The sequence below is a fragment of the Budorcas taxicolor genome, chromosome 8 (genome assembly GCF_023091745.1).
Source record: "Budorcas taxicolor isolate Tak-1 chromosome 8, Takin1.1, whole genome shotgun sequence".
NCBI lineage: Eukaryota > Metazoa > Chordata > Mammalia > Artiodactyla > Bovidae > Budorcas > Budorcas taxicolor.
This window is the reverse complement of record NC_068917.1, coordinates 41,098,372-41,116,268: the sequence shown is the minus strand read 5'-3', so window position 1 is coordinate 41,116,268 and position 17,897 is coordinate 41,098,372. Positions and strand designations below refer to the sequence as shown.

Genomic DNA, 17,897 nt, shown 5'->3' with positions numbered 1-17,897 from the left:
TTGGAATGACATTGATTCTTCCCAAGTTCATTTCTGATTCTGCCACTTGGGTAAATTACATCATTTTTGAGAGCTTCAATCTCTTCAACTGGAAAATGGAGATAATAAGAGTACCATTTAATAGGGCCATTATGAGGATGAAAAGAGATTATCTATTTGAAGCGCTTTGCATAGTATAGGTAATATAATAATGCACTCTTCCTCCTCAGTTCAGCCTTTACTCTTTAGGCAATCACTTCCCAGTTGGACTAACATTTGTTTCTTTTTCTTTCAGTGTATTTGTGCATATTCTCATATGTGTATATGTATATGTATGTATGAAAAAGTATGTTTGCCAAATAGCTACTGTCTGCTTTTCGATTATGTGCACTACCCTTTCCACCATTTTTTGCTGTGTGGAATTATGATGCTTGGTTAGTCTTAAAAAGAACTTGTACTTTTCTGTCTCTATACCCTTCTTTTTTTAAAAAAATCAGTTTATTTCATTGAGGCAGTAAATTAGCCTTATAATTTAGCTAATTGGGACTGACCTGTTCCTAGAAACTATATATAGGCATAATATTTAGGGTCCCATTTAATGGGAATAGGTACTTTTCAGCATGGCAAGAAAGGAGTTTTCCAGATAGAGTAGGGAAGAACTATAGATGGGATTCAGTGGAGCAATGATGCTCGCTTCCTTATCCCACTGACAGCAGTCTTACCCTCTTTCCCCCAACTCCCCTTTATAGGGCTAGTGACAGTTGAGCAAAGTAAGTTTTATTTTATCACATGGTGCAAGGAAATGCCTTATTTCCAAGCACAGTTATAATTAATGAGATTCAGTGAGACTAGAAAAAAGGAGAGAATCAGGCTGTATTCTCACGTGGCTTGAAATGATGGAACTGGAACCATGTTGAACCCTGATAAGCCATTCTCTGCCTGCCAGGTGGCAGCTGAATTGCTGCTCATTGCAATAGAACACCTGCTGGGGTGTCACAGGGGCAGGGGTGATGAGCTAAATTTTAGAATTGTTGGGAAGGAAAGTACTTCCACACACAACATTTTAGCATTCCTGTAATGGTTACTGAGTGCAGTGTGTGCACATGTATTTATGCAGTGTGTCTCTTATATGTGTCCACATAGGTGCATACTTACATATTTATTTCTCGAACCAAGGTGACTGAATGAATCAGTGAGTTACAGATTTGATACTCTAGTATTGAGCAGACAAGTTTTAAAAAACATTGATATATTTAGCTTCACTATTCTTCCATAGTTCCTGGTGTGTTTTGTATGTTTTGGTGATGGTAGGAAAAAAAAAAAGCAGATTTCTTTAAAAGATAGGAATGGACTGAATACATTTTTATCTTTGCTTTTAGGTTGATGGCTGATTGACCCAAGCTATTTTAATTATATTTGGAAATGCACTCACTCACACATACATACCTACATGCTGTAGATATATTTGAATAATTATTTGATAGAAATTTTACTGTTAAATGAAATAGTTAATTGAATGTTTTCTAAGTATAATGAAAGGACAATTTATTGAATACAGTCAACTCTTAAGCAACAAGAATCCATAACATTCAGTGTGTGTTGCCAAAATTTTTATAGCTATAACTTGAAAAATGTCAGTTGTGATATGTCCTGTTTTATAATTCCAGTAATGTGAATTTTTAAGTATTAAAATGTATTGAATGCTATTATGAACACTTTTTTGAATAGCATAAAGCAGACATCTTCAAATAAAATGTAATTTCTCTGCTAATGGGCTAAATGATTGACTATTGGCAGAGGGTCATCTGTTTAGAAAAGTTTTAAAAGTCTCCTGAAAAACTATTAAAGAATTAAGTGAAGAATCTGGGGGCACTTCTTTTATACTAGTATAGCTTGGACATCATAACATTTTTTTTTCTTTTTTTAAATAGGAAATATATTTTAACTGTATTTGCAATTTGGGATGCCTTATAATTGGGAAATATTATATGTCCTCTACCCTGCAGATCACCCAGGAAGCTGGAGAATTTATGATCACTTTCCCATATGGCTACCATGCTGGTTTTAATCATGGTTTCAACTGTGCAGAATCTACAAATTTTGCTACTGTCAGATGGATTGACTATGGGAAAGTTGCTAAATTGGTAAGTTATGCTTCAAAAAATAAAGCATAAATTAAACGTGTATACTGGTTATTATAGTGGGAAAGCTAAGATCACATGCAGCATTTATTTTTCTCCTCAGTGATGTTGTGTGCCTGTGACTGTAGTAATTTATTTGAGACAGATATATTTATTTTATATAGGCTATGTTAATATTTGTAGCAACATTTGTTTGTTTTGAAATTAATGTGGAGCAGTTTACTTTGAGAGGTAATTTTATGCAACCGAGGCTTGCTTGCTTTCTTAAGGCCATCTTGCATGTTTGTATTTTTGTGAGATTTTCCAGTGGCTTCCTGTGATTCCAGATTAGGTGGACTTGGCACCTTCCATGTTAGAGTTCAGTCCATGGCTTAGAAAACAGCTATTTACAGAGGAAAGTGTCTGGTAAAATTGTAACAAGATGTTAAGGAAAGATGGTAAGAAGAAATGATTAAAACTGCCCTTAGCACAGAAATGAATTTCTTGAAAGTAATAATATAGAACATACTTTAACAAGAAATATATCTTCATGTTAAATTTGGTATAAAAATTTGTGTCTCTTAGTATATTTAATTTAGTTCATAAACTGTGTATTTTCATTCACAAGCAACTGGGTTAAATGTTATTAATTGCCCTCCTGCAGAGTTAAATAGAGGGCATTTTCAAAGTGACAATAGCTTCTTTTAGGTTGCTTCGTTTCCTGTGGATTTTAAGGCAGAGGTGTGTGCTGGCAGAGGGTAGGTTCTTAATGAAACTATGTGTTTTACAGAGTATGCAGAATTGCCCTATAATTAGTAGAAAATGGCACGTATAGTCTATGTGGCCTATTGTGGCCCCTGCATGGTCCAGGCAAATATTATTCATTCTACATGATAAACCTTGCGTGTGGAACCATTGAGTGAACGTGGATAGAAATATATTCAGGGAGGACAACTCTAGGTTTATTTTACATGCACATTTAGAAAATTGCATAATATTTTAAAATAAGAATATAGCCCTTTGGCAGCTCAAGCTTTTGAGTGAATTCATAACATAAAAGAAAGCTCCTGCTATTAGAAGACTTTCTCTGTTCTGAGTAATTTGTATTTATGAGGGGTAATTTAGAAAGGAGTAGAACTGAACTACTTCTTTCACATCCTTCTTATTACAATAAACCTAATTAAAAAAACAAAAAACAAAAAACAGAAAGCTCAGTGTATGTACCTTGGCCAGCTACTGCCGTTATTTTGCAGAAAAGTAATGCCTATGTCTACATCGAAATAGTGTCATAACCCTGAGGTTATAAAAAGGTATGCTCTTTTATGGTTTGCATCTTTAATCATTGACATAATAAGTCAACTATCCCAGCTGTTCAATCACCAGCAAAATCAGTTTGTGCTTGTTTACTGAAGCTTTCAGTTTCATCAGTAGTTCTGAGTATTGGCTTCTCCCCAAGTCTAAAATATCCTGCGTGTGTTTCCGCTTTTCCATGTGGACAGAGTAGGAGTGGAGTGTGACCTCGTAAGAGAAGTTGATAGTGAACCTCTCTGAAGTCTCAGCTGATAAGCCCAGAGCTGTATGGGATTGTTCAGGAAGCAGAGCGCCATCGTGGGGGAGGCAGGGATCTGAAGCCCAGCTCTTCTTTTTGTTAACCAGAGAATATCAGGAAAGTCATTTCTTCTTTTTGTTTCTATCTATAAACTAAAAATACCTCTTTACCCCATAGATTTGTTGTGGGGGTGGGGGTGGAAAGCTTAGGTATGTAGATAGCCACTCATGCTGTGTTGATTTATATCATTCAGTGTAGTCAGAGGATATGACAAAATGTTCAGTGGCTATAATGCAGTGTTGGACAGTTAATTTAAAACTCGTCATAGTTACATGTGTTGGAGATGATTTTAGATGTTGTCTCCACCCTTTTCTTACTCTTGGTGAGGTGGTGCTACTCACCTAAATAATAATAATGTATTAATTTTTTATTGCAGCTGTAGTAAGTTCCCATAAAATTACCATAAAATTAGTGGCTTAAAACAATACTCTTTTTACTGTTTTGAAGTCCTGTAGGTTGTATGTTTAACATTGGTTTCACCAGCAAAGTCAATGTGTTTGCAGGGCTGCATTCCTTATTGGAGATTCTGGTGGAGAATCTGCTTCTTACTCAGTGGAATTGTTGGCCATTAGTTCCTTGTGGTTGTAGGACTGAGTTCCTATTTCTTTGCTGTTGTCAGCTGGGTCTTTGCTCCTAGAGGCCTCTCTCAGGTCCCTTGCTGTGGTCCCCTACATTTCAGAGCAAACAATCCACAGTATCCCTTTTGTCATAAAAGATAGCATATTCACAGATTGCAGGGTCTAGGATACAGATATCTTTGCTGTTAGGGGTGGGACCAAATGGGGTGTGGGAGTGTGGGGGGCAGCATTCTGCCTACATCAGAGATTTTCAGTTAATAATTGACATGGTGATATATATTGATTTTTTTCAAGTATATTTCTATAGGCAACCTTACAGATTTACTGTGGTGTATGTGTGGGTATGTGTATGAACGTGTAATTTCCTAAGATTAGGAAAATTTGTAAATTGGACAGTTTTTGTGTTTCGTTGGAGAAAAATATAATGTATAGTAAATTAATTATGAATTGTATTAAAAGACAAATTTTAGCTTTGAGAGTGACCATATTTGTTTGTCTTAATCCTTTGTGTTTTTTTATTCATTCTAAATGATAACTGTTTAAAAAACAGTTATTTTTCACAAGTGATAATGAGTTATACATTTTGGGGAATAATTTTTTTTTAAATGGCGTACTTTTTTGTAGTTGAAGCACTGGGAAATGACCGCTGCTTTACCTGTCACATGTTGATTTGTCTATGTAAAAGCATCTGATAAAGTGTCTGGTGCAGCACTAATTAACATGGGGTAGAGTGAAGAATCTCAACTGATAATATTTTGTATATTACAAACCAATGTTTCTGTTTCCATAACTTAGAAAAGAGCTGTTACAGGAGGTTACTTTTTAATTAAAAAAATAATTTTGAAAAGATAACCCCACATTCACCAATAATTTTGGTGGTCTTTGTTTAGCAGCCAACAGGCTTTGGTTAGGGACCTTTTAAGCCATTCAAGTGACTTAATATGGATGGGGAGAGAGTTCTGTTTTTTCAGGTAGAGCTTGTCTGTTGTATGCCAGGCACTGTGTATGTTTCTGTGAATTCATCCCTTGGAGGCTGAATTGTTTGATGGGAGCCAGAGGTGAGAGTAGTGTTAGCACTGTGGAGCATCCAGGACTGCTTCCTTTGCTCTTGGCTGCTTCACCGCTGGTGGCATCGCTGGAGCAGAATGGGAGATGGGGTTTCTGTGGATTTCCTTTGAATGTATTACTGATCTCTTGGTATGTGGTATTTGTTCATGAAACCTTCCTTCCATTTAAGGTATAGCTAACATTGACTAAAAAGAACATCCATCCCAGTATTTGTGCTGTTCGCAAATACTCATCTTCCAAATTTCAGCAGATTCTTTAACCTTTGATGTTCTCAACTAAATAATAATAGCAACAACAATAGTTATTTTATGTGGATATTCCATTGCCTGTCAGTGTATTCCCCATTTTTCAGCACTTAATTCAGATGGCCCTTTATTATAGTATCTACTCAAACTCCCTCATCTCTTATATAAGACTTCTTTTGTGCATAGATTGTAGAACAGGTCTTCAGAAAATGGGTATAGGTGTGAGCAATGACAGTAACTTAATTTGACTATCCTTGTTTCTAAAAATTTTTGCTAATGCCCCCAACTTTGGCATTCCTCTTGTTCCTGTCTTTCCATCTCTTTTCACGATCATTCAGCTCTTTTTTGCCTTGACCTGCCAAATATAGCAAACCAAATCCTGCATAATACTGCAGAAGAGAACAGCCTTGCCTTAACAGGACCCACCTACCTAAGAAAGTGGTTCTGTAATTCTTTCTCCTCATTTCATTTATCAGAATTAAGGTTTTCATTGAAGAAAAAAAAGGAATGTTCTAGGTGGCCTTGTGCCCATATGCCTGCTGTCAGGCAGAGTTCAGCTTTGGTGAGTGCCCCGTGAGTTTCTTCTCTGAAATATGAATTGTGCTACACGCTTGTGCAAAAGGAATTGTTTCTTTGTCTTCAAAGAGCTTTCATAATGAGCAGAAGGGCTTTTAATAAACCTCTTTTGCAGAGCTGTAATATGAGTGGAACAAACCATCCAGTTATTTTAGGCATCTTTCTAGCTTTGAATCTCTGAGTAATCTAGAGTGGAATACTGTATACTTTTTTTCTAGTAGAGATTTAAAAATGTCCACCAGATTGCACAGCAGTTGAACTAAGATATTTGTGCATATTCGAGGTGAATGTTTTCTGCTTCTGGAGCGTTCTTTCTTTCTGTGGTGAGATGGAGTCCGTGGTTACTTATGCTCAGCAGCTGTGGTGGCATTCACAGGTCTGCTTCCTGGCTAGGTTGGATCAAAGAGCTGGCCTGCAGGTTGTATTTCATTTTTCCGTTTGGTGGGATGAAGTGCAGTTGTTTTGATGTTAGGTTTGATGGATTTGTTTGCCACTGCATTCATTAGCTTCACATCAAAAAACTGACAGGCTGTTAAATGAAACTTTGGCTTAGATTTTCAGCTTGACTGTTTGGAGACATTTGTGAGGATATTTTGTTTTTGTGTTGCAGCAGCCTCCAGCACTGTGATTGTCTCTAAGGGAAGAAAAGTTATTTACTGTACTGATTTTCTTGAGTTAAAAAGAATCATTGTCTGGGGGACAGTCATATCTAGGCTACACCATCAGAAGCAGTGTATTTATGACAGTATGTGCAATGTGAGAGACTTATCTACAGCACAGTAAATAACGTTATCTTCTTGGAAGGAAAGGTAATAGTTGGTGACTCCAGAATGACATCTCTTATTTTGCATTAATTTTACTTTAAGTGATAATCTATTAACATGATATGCTAGAAAGTTGAAAAATTGCACTGCAAAGCTGAGAATGTTCTCTTATGAACTCCAAGAGAGTTACTTCACCATCTTAACTTGAAAGCATTCTGATATTTGAATCCTCAAACTTTTGAACAAGTTTAAAAAGAGACGGTAGAATGTTGAAATTGATTTCTTTTTAATCTGATAGGAATTTCAACTATTAAATTGTCTTGCATATAAGAACCATGATATGGGTTTATCTTTTTTTATATTTCAATCATTTTCTAAAATTAAATTTGTTTTTTCCTAAATTAGGTGGCATTCATCCAAAAAACTCTTTAATCTTGGGGTGGTCTTTGTTAAAACAATCAGGAACCATTTTAACAGTGAGTCTCTAGGTTATATTTTAATATGCCTTAGATCACAGAATACTGGTACAGTGACATTTCTCTATTCTTACAGCTTGTGAAGCAAAGTAAATGTGGACTGTTGAACATTGCTCATTTAACAGTTCTTGGCACTCTAATTTTAATGTCTGGTATGGCACATAAAATATGAACTTCGAGAGTTAAGTGGTTTCATATTCTTCATTTTATCTTTTTACCTTCACTTGGCTTCTGTTACTTGGATCCTGGTGCCACAACACAGCAGTGCTGATCAGTGGTTGTCCTCTGCCTTTTTTTTTTTTTAAACAAGAGTGTAAAGGGAAGAAGAGAAAATACCATATAGAGAAAAAGAAGCATATGAAGTCATGTCCTTAGGAGTTTGTACTCAAACTGGGGAGTTTGTATTTATGTATTTAGAAGAGATAGGGTTAGGTTCACATTATGTCCCCATTTTATTCTAATAAAGTATTGTTGGATTCAGAAAATCTGAGACGTCAAGTAGCGTATCAGGAAAGCCAAGTGACTAATATAGATTGTGTCTGCAGGAGAGACGTTTGGGGTTTGAGTCCTCAGGAATGGGGAGTCTGATTTCATTTAGTGCTAATTTATTAACAAATTTGCTGGACTATAGGATTTGAGTGGAACTAGGTAAATAATCGGAGAAGGCAATGGCACCCCACTCCAGTACTCTTGCTTGGAAAATCCTATGGACAGAGGAGCCTGGAAGGCTGTAGTCCATGGGGTCGCTGAGGGTCGGACATGACTGAGCGGTTTCACTTTCACTTTTCACTTTTATGCATTGGAGAAGGAAATGGCAACCCACTCCAGTGTTCTTGCCTGGAGAATCCCAGGGATGGAGGAGCCTGGTGGGCCGCCATCTATGGGGTCGCACAGAGTCGGACACGACTGAAGTGACTTAGCAGCAGCAGCAGCAGGTAAATAATTTCAGAGAAGGCAATGGCAACCCACTCCAGTACTCTTGCCTGGAAAATCCCATGGACGGAGGAGCCTGGTAGGCTGTAGTCCATGGGGTCGCGAAGAGTTGGACACCACTGAAGCGACTTAGCAGCAGCAGCAAGTATATAATTTATGATACTGATTTCTAATCACTAACTCGAAATCAAAGTAATATCTGTTTTTGAGGCTTTAGTTAACTGTATACCTTAAAAAGTAAGTTGACATTTTGAATAACATATTCACTGTACTGAGAAAAATTAGTTTTTAAATCATTTGACTCTCATATGGTCTGATAGTAGTAGGATCAGACATTGATTGTTCACAGTGTCCCAGTCCTGATGTAGGGCACTTTATATATGTTATTTCTTGCCATCTGTGCTGGTCCAGAGGTAACTGGATATCTTCTGTCCTCTACTGGGCTTCCCCAGTGGCTCAGTGGTAAAAGAATCCACCTGCAGTGCAAGAGATGCAGGAGACATGGATTCAGTCCCTAGGTCGGGAAAATCCCCTGGAGGAGGACCTGGTAACCCAGTGCAGTATTCTTCCTGCGAAAATACTGTGGACAGAGGAGCCTGGCGGGCTACAATCCATGCGGTCATAAAGAGTCAGACACAACTGAAGCGACTCAGCATGCACTGTCCTCTGCTAGCCCCCTTTCTCAAACCAAGTAGTTGGGATGATGCATAAAATGAGGATGGTGAGGCTGAGATTGGATGCAGAAGGTTGGCCCCCTAGTACCCTATACCCTTCTGGACTCATTTCATTGGATGTGGTGGATTATTTAGGTGCCAGCCACATAGTGCTTTTTCTTTCTCAGTGAAAGAGCTAAGTGTGAATTTTCAGACTTCTTAAATAAGGCATGCCAACCAAGGTTACTGTTTCCCTTTCCTTCAAGATATACATTCTTTGCTGACAGAACAAAGGTGACGTGTATATGCCCAGTTTGAAGTTTGTTGTGCGAATCTTGCTTCTATGATCATTTGATATGACCTCTTTGAATCAAAAGAAAGCTTTAATGGAATTTCTCTGAGGTCAGTGGCTATAATTAGACTTAAATCTGTGGATCCATAGCCTGTCCTCCCTCTGCTCCGAGCAAGATGATAGGAAGTGTGAACACACCTCTCTTCGTAACTGCTTGTCAGAGTTATAGCCCGAAAATTCTTATGGGGTCTGTAGCCCTGGAGCTCTCTCTCATGCCAGGACCCCTCCTTAAGCAGAAGGTTGAAAGTAGTGAAGGTAACAGCTGAATAGGGTGTTGATGTTTAAATATCAAAAGTAATAAAGAATGAGTGAAGAAACCCTTGATCTCTTAAGATTAAGAAACCCTTAATCTCTATTACTGTTTTAATAATTCTACACTTTGGCAATTATAAGAATCAGAGTGTTAGCCAATTCGAAGAGGAAGGGTGTCCCTGTTTGGCAGATCCTGAAAACGTCCGATACAATAAAGAAGCCCAGTGCTTGGTTCTCTCCCTCTTTCAGCCATGCCTAGTATTTTAAATTTACTCTGCTTTTATTCCCTACAAACTGTGCCTAGTAATATATTTTTTTTGCCTCTTTTTAAAACAAAAAAGGTAAAACCAGAGTGTCTTCTGAACTGTCCGGATACTCTGGAGGGATGATTTCCAACGTGATAGCTTAGAGCACTGATTGATTCTCTGTGGCGCTGTTTGTGAAAGTTAGTGCTCACTGCTAATTCTGTCCATTATTTTTGTTTTTCATTTGTATTGATCCGTTTGCATTTTTCCAAGTGCTGTCCTTAAGTGAGAACAGTGTCAATATTTGTATGCCTCTTGCTTATAATGCTGAGTGTAGTGTTTATGATTGCCTTATGTCTCCCTTATTGTTTGATATTTTGATTTTTATCACACTTGAGTATGACAGATGAGTAAGTAGTTGAGTAAGGGAAGTTTCAACTTCATGTTGTAATGTCATTAAACATATGAAGAAATGAAATGTTCATCTTGGGGAGTGTCTTTTTTGTAATCATAAAAAAGTATTTATGTTAAATAAGAGCCGAGGATTGTATGTATGTATTTTACCATTATTGCTGTTATTTTGTAGTCTTTTTGGAAAAGGCTAGAAAAACATTAAGGATGAAAAGTTTAGCATGCTTAATATTCCATTTGTAATATCAAAGTTAGTCTTATAAAATTAATTATATCTTGCATTTCCCTTCAAGATTCTTCATGAGAAATAAAGCTCAAGTAGTTACTGAGGTTCCATGGTCTGCTTAGTATTTGGGTCACTCAAGGGATGACACAGGGTGATGGAGGTGGTTGGTGCTCCAGAGAGTAACAGACTGTCTTGAGCCCCTTTCAGGTTGCCTGCCATTCTGCTGAGCGTCATTTTCCTCATGTACTAGGGAAGCATTGTTGTGCAGTGGTAAAGGCGGATAAGTTCAAGGGTTGGCCAGGCTCTGACTTGAATTCTTCCTTTTCCTTTTACTAACTGTGTGATTGGAGCAAGTACTTAATTGACCTCCTTGAGGAAGACAGAGGATGAGATGGTTGGATGGCATCACTGACTCGATGGACATTGAGTTTGGGTAAACTCTGGGAGTTGGTGATGGACAGGGAGGCCTGGCATGCTGTGGTCTATGGGGTCGCAAAGAGTTGAACACAACTGAGCGACTGAACTGAATTGAATGTTAAAAATACCTTTTCCCCATATGTAAAATGGAGATTATAGCTTCTTCAGAGTTGTGCTGAAGAATAACTGAAGTTAAATCTATAAGGAGTCTGGCACAGTTGGGGTGGGGACTGGAGAGATGTGTGGTGGGTTAGGTTGTGCATGTTTCTTTCAGAATTCCAGTTTGGGGAACTGACCTTTGCTCAGAGGTGGGCCTGGCAGGTCTAAGAGAACTCCCACTTCCTTTTCCAGCGATGATGGATCAGATTAGTGGGCCAATCTTGGCTGCATAGAAAGGAGGGTATGGTTAGTGGAACCATAGAGGAAAACTCCAGCTTGCCCTCAGAGAGTAACAGGAGGCTTGTCTCTCTAGAAGAGGACAAGGAAGCACTGAGGTCACCAGCCTATGATCATAAGGGGACCAGACCTAGTTTAAAGCCCATGCTTTGGACACAGAGACCAGGTTAGAGATCAAAAGTATTCTGTTCAAATTCAAAGCCTAGAGAAAAGCCAGTGTTTTATTTTTCATAACTCTGTCCGAAATACAAGTGTTCATTGCTCCATTTCCAGAGTATTTCTTTCCTTTCTAAAAGTTTTGGTGGCTAATTTGAGTGCAAGCAAGCAAAAACCCAACCCAATCACATAGGCCTGTATTAGAATTCTGGTTCTCTGTGGGGTGCTTGGATAACCTGCCTCTGTAGCCATAGTTTCCTACCTGTAGAGAAGGCTTTAACTGGTGCCTCACCAGGATGGGGGCCACAGGGGGTCAGGCACCTAGCAGCATGCCTCTCTCACTGGGCACATTTTGAAAGCCATTCCTCGTGGGCCATTTCTAAATCAGGGAACTCTTTGACACTGTGTGGGGAAGCCTGGTGGAGTTCAGGCCCGGAGATGCTCAGCAGCAGTGGCTGTGGGGATAGTATTTGTAGCAGACGTGCTCACAGCAGGCCTGGCAGATGGATTGCTTTATATATTACCACTGAATTCTCACATCCATTCACTTTTACTTTCTGCCAAACTGAGGGCATCTTAAAAGAAGTGACATCAACTGATAGTATTTGGGGTTCTGTAGGCCAGATTGCTGGGAGGAGGAATTTGAAGGAGCTGTTGCTTATGTGTTCACAGACATACTGTGGCTCTCAGGCTCTGTGTAGAATTTGAAAGACCATGTGTTATAAATCCTTGGAAAGAAAACCATCATGAGTGTTGTAGATTCCTATGCTAAGTTTGACTCCAGTTCACATGTGACTTTTACATACTTCTTACGTACTTGAATTAAGATAAAAGAATAGGTTGTTTCCAGCAGTATTCTAAATTTTCATCAACTATATTTTTTATAGCCTAAAAATAAATTTTCAGTGTTTCTTGTATTCCCAAGATTCTTGTATTTTTTGTATTCTCTCAGGAGTGTATATTCTGTCCTTTAATTTTAAGCATTAATTAACATAAAATTGGACGATTCTGATGATTGTTGAAATAGTGTGAGAACCTGTTTCTTTGGAAATTGAAAAGTCCTTCAGACTTCAGTAGTATTCCAAGTAATAGTGAAAGATTTCTTTTTCTTATCATATTAGTAAAGACCAGAGGACAATTCTTATTACTTATGAGAATGTGCTTGTTAGAGTGAGCACTGTGCTTTTCTGCTGGCTGTGGTATGATTGTGCTATGCATCCTGAAAAGCAGGTAGGTGATGTTTATCAGTAACCTTTAACGTCTTTAAGCCCTTTGAGCCATTTCTTACACTCCTAAGAAATAATTGGAAAAAGTACGTTTAAAAAAACAAAAGTACACTTACTGAGGTGATTGTTGCAGTGCTAGATTTATCAGCAAAAATTGAATTATGACTAATATGTCCAATGATGGGGAAATCATTGAGAAAATTATGATGTGCCCATGTACTAAAATCCTTTCACAGAAAATTATTTGAAAGGAAATCACAATGGCTCTTAAGTATGCTATCCCTTGTGGAAATGTATTAAAAATTAATGTATGTCCATGGCTAAAAAAATTAAAGCACAGAAAAATATGTAATGGCACCCTTTTCAGTCCTTTCCTTAAAGGTAAAACCTTTTTTAACAACTCCTTATATATACTTTCAAAACTATTAGCATATGTCTGCATCTTTTAAAAAATCTACAGTTAATATTGTTCACATTGTTTTTCAATGTCTTTTTTTTTTAAAAACATCTTTCCTTTTAATGCATCTTTCGTTTATGGTAAGTAAAACAATTTTACAGTATAGATTTTTACTAGAAACATCTCTCTTATCCCAATGGAGTATGACAGGTGGTTGCCATGGATTTTTTCTGAGGGTCTCCATAGAACCACAGTAGTACGTACGAGTTCATTGCACAGATCTTGTTAACAAGTTAGGACTTAGAAAACAAACACCTTAGTTCACTGCTGTGTTTCTCTTCCCCCTACACCGAGCAGATGGCTAGGTGGACCTGGTGCACTTGCACGTTTCCAGTCCTGTCTTTGTTGACAGGCCCTGCATGCACCAGCATCTCAGCTTATTCCACCCCAGTCAATACTGGAAGATAATGCCATCGAAGTTTCTGTTTTACTGAATGACAGCATTTCTTACTGTGTCCTCATATTTGAAGGATTGGATTGGTTAAATAAATTTTAATAAGTTCCTTTAGAATTGCATTTCTCTGTCCTCATAAAGGATTAGCCCAGTGAATTTGGAAGACATGACAGAAAAAAGTAACAGAATGACTTTTGTCAACAGTTCTGTGATAATGGGAAATTGAAATAGGAATGGCACAAAGAGGGGATAAAACCAAGCCTGGTTGCTCAGTACAGATATAGGCAAGAAGGGCTACATAAAATAAGAAAATGCCAACTGCAATAATCATAAAGGATACTCTAGATTTAAAACACGTACATGAAGTAAGACAATCAGGAAATTATTGCCCATTGTTGCAAGAGACCAGATGGTGCTTAAAATATCCCTTAATTTTATGTCATTCTTAAAATCAAACAACCAAAGAGCATATACCATCTATGTTTAAAAAGTTAACTTGCAAACTTTTCTATTTTGGGAGGATGCTAGAGTAGAGTTGAAAAAGAATAAAAACAGCATTACTCTGCCAGTAAAGAAACAAATTGGAGGCTGTCTTTGCAGGGGATTGAAGGCATAGACGAGAGATTTATCAAGAAAGCGGTGTTCCAAACCCCGCTCAACTTCTGTGTGAGACTCTTCTTTGTTACATATTTTCCTCCTCATTGGTTCTAGAAAGTGACTTGATGGTAAATGTTTAATTTCTGAAGTGTCTAGATTATGTCTTTAAAACCACATCCATTTAGGTACATGGTCATAATTTTTGGAAAGCGTAGCTTCATGCTTTAGTATTTCACATTTGATTAGAGAAAACTTTAGAGAAGTTTTTTGAATGTTGATACTATTTACACTCAGGACCTTCCAAATTACAGCTGGATCCTAGATACTAAAACATTTAATTTGAATAAGCATGACTAAGACCTCTTAATAGATAAACTGCTCATCTCAGATTTATGCACAGGTTTACACTATAGCAGTGTGTCTTAAAACGCATTTCTGTAGTGTAGGTGCCTTATGGTCAATTCATGGTACTTTTTCTCTCAGTTACTACACAGATGTATTTGCTGGTGCTATTGCAAGGGACGGTGTCTGTGGCAAAGTCAAGTCAGTCTGTGATGTCCTCGGCCAATCGGGGCTGGACTGAGAAGTGTTGGTGCTGAACACAGATTCCTTTACAGGTCCTGTTAGCACTTTACAGTTTGTTCTTATTGGTGATCTCACCTAGTAGATGGAGAAGGCAATGGCACCCCACTCGTGAACTCTTGCCTGGAAAATCCCATGGATGGAGGAGCCTGGTAGGCTGCAGTCCATGAGGTCACTAAGAGTTGGACACGACTGAGCAACTTCACTTTCACTTTTCACTTTCCTGCATTGGAGAAGGAAATGGCAACCCACTCCAGTGTCCTTGCCTGGAGAATCCCAGGGACAGGGGAGCCTGGTGGGCTGCCATCTGTGGGGTTGCACAGAGTCGGACATGCCTGAAGCGACTTAGCAGCAGCAGCAGCACCTGGTAGCAGCCTAAGTGAACATGGAGACAGGGAATTGGAAACTCAGGTCCGTATTTCTAGAAGGATCTGCTGTTTGAGTTGTGCAGTAGGGAACTTGAAGTCCATCCTCAGTCACTGAATAACTGATGTAGCTACTTACCAGGAAAATTGGGGTGATGCAATTCACTGTCTTTTAGAAGAAACATTTTGAGGTCGGGTAGTTTACAAAACCTAGAATTTCAATAGGCATATGTATAGTTAAATATTTTTTAGATTGGTAAAATGCAATTTGGGTTGATTACATTATGTGAGCATCCCTTCTACCCCTGTCTTACCTTTTGGAAATGATTGACATAATAGTGGATTGATTGAATCAGACTTTATGAATCTTGTTGTTGTTCAGTCACTCAGTTGTGTCCAACTCTTTGCGAACCCATTGATTACAGCATGCTAGGCTTCTCTGTCCTTCCCTTACCTCCAGGAATTTGTTCAAGGCATGACTATTGAGTTGGTGATACCATCCAACCATCTCATCCTCTGTCGCTCCCTTCTCCTCCTGCTCTCAATCTTTCTCAGCATCAGTCTTTTCCAATGAGTCAACTATTCGCATCAGGTGGCTAAAGTCTTGGAGCTTCAGCATTAGTCCTTCCAATGAATAGTCAGGGTTGATTTCCTTTAGGATTGACCGGTTTGATCTCCTTGCAGTCCAAGGGACTGTCAAGAGTCTTCTCCAACACCTCAGTTTGAAAAGCATCACTTCTTTGGCACTCAGGCTTCTCTATGGTCCAGCTCTCATATCCCTACGTCACTACTGGAAAAACCATCAGTTCAGTTCAGTCGCTCAGTCGTGTCCAACTCTTTGCGACCCCGTGGACTGCAGCATGCCAGGCCTCCCTGTCCATCACCAACTCCCGGAGTTTACTCAAACTCATGTCCTTTGAGTTGGTGATGCCATCCAACCATCTCATCCTCTGTTGTCCCCTTCTCCTCTTGCCTTCAATCTTTCCCAGCATCAGGGTGTTTTCGAATGAGTCAGTTCTTCACATCAGGTGATGAAAGTATTGAAGTTTCAGCTTCAACATCAGTCCTTCCAGTGAACATTCAGGACTGATTTCCTTTAGGATGGACTGGTTGGATCTCCTTGCTGTCCAAGGGACTCTCAAGAGTCTTCTCCAACACCACAGTTCAAAAGCATCAATTCTTCGGCACTTGGCTTTCTTTATAGTCCAACTCTTACATCCATATATGACTGCTGGAAAGACCATAGCTTTGACTATATGGCCCTTTATCAACAAAGTGATGTTTCTGTTTTTTAATAACACTGTCTAGGTTTGTCATAGCTTTTCCTCCATGGAGCAAGGGTCCTTTCAATTTCATGGCTGCAGTAACCATCCACAGTGGTTTTGGAGGCCAAGAAAATAAAGTCTGTCACTGTTTCCATTGTTTCTCATCTATTGCCATGAATAGACCAGATGCCATGATTTTCATTTTTTCAATGTTGGGTTTTAATCCAGTTTTTCACTGTCCTCTTTCATCTTCATCAAGAGGATCTTTAGTTCTTCTTCGCTTACTGCTGTTAGGGTGGTGTCCATCTGCATATGTGAGGTTATTGATACTTCTCCTGGCAGTCTTGATTCCAGCTGGAGTTTTATCCAGCCTGGCATTTCGCGTGATGTACTCTGCATTTACGTTAAATAAGCAGGGAGACAGTATACAGCTTTGACACTTGACTCTCCCAGTTTGGGCCAGTCTGTTGTTCCATATCTGGTTTGAACTGTTGCTTCTTGACCTGCATGCAGGTTTCTCAGTAGGCAGGTAAAGTGGTCTGGTATTCCCATCTCTGTAAGAATTTTCCACAGTTTGTTGTGATCCACACAGTGAAAGGCCTTAGCATTGTCAGTGCAGCAGAAGTAGATGTTTTTCTGAAATTTCCTTGCTTTTTCTGTGATCCAACGGATGTTGGCAATTTGATCTTTGATTCCTCTGCCTTTTCTAAATCCTGAAGCTTGTACATCTGGAAGTTCTTGGCTCATGTATCGTTGAAGCCTAGCTTGAAGCATTTAGAGCACTACCTTGGAAGCATGTGAAACGAGCGCAGTTGTACAGTAGTTTGAACACTCTTTGGCATTGTCCTTCTTTGAGATTGGAATGGAAACTGACCTTTTCCAGTCCCATGGCCAGTGATGGGTTTTCCAAATTTGCTGACATATTGAATGCAGCACTTTAACAGTATTATCTTTTAGGATTTGAAATAGCTCAGCTGGAATTCTGTCACTTCCACTAGCTTTGCTTGTAGTGATGCTTCCTAAGGCCCACTTGACTTCACACTCCAGGATGTTAGCTCTAGATGAATGACCACACCATTGTGGTTATCTGGGTTATTAGAGACCTTTTTTGTACAGTTCTTCTGTGTATTCCTGCCACCTCTTCTTAATCTTTTCTGCTTCTTTTAGGTTAATACCATTTCTGTCCTTTATTGTGCCCATCATTGCATGAAATGCCTCCTTTAGACTATGATTATTAAGGTTTGAAGTAAATGGTATTTCTTATTTAGGGAAATTCCACAAGATAAAGCCAAACAGGTGTCACTATGGGAGGAGTTGTCTTCAGTGGATGTCGTGTGTCCACCTTCCAGCTGCTTATTGTCTCAGTCACTCAATAGGATCTGTGGACAAAGATCCCAGTGTAACAGTGGATCTGGCCCCTCGGCTCCAGTGCATTTGTGTCTGAAACAGTATCATTGTCCACCAGATTTATTAAGAGACTGGCATTCAGTTTAATTCACCATCTGTTAGTTACTTGCTGTGGAATGACCTGTGATGGACTTTTGGGTGGAGGCAC

At 38.8% G+C, this 17,897-nt stretch overlaps 1 protein-coding gene across 1 annotated transcript in view; it reads left to right on the top strand.

Annotated features, from left to right (window-relative positions):
* The window catches only part of KDM4C (lysine demethylase 4C), a 401,440-nt gene that overhangs the window by 112,269 nt on the left and 271,274 nt on the right, over nucleotides 1-17,897 (top strand). The window contains exon 8 of the mRNA XM_052644458.1: nucleotides 1,986-2,123. Within this exon, the coding sequence (XP_052500418.1) occupies nucleotides 1,986-2,123 (138 nt within the window). The remainder of the gene's footprint in view (nucleotides 1-1,985; nucleotides 2,124-17,897) is intronic.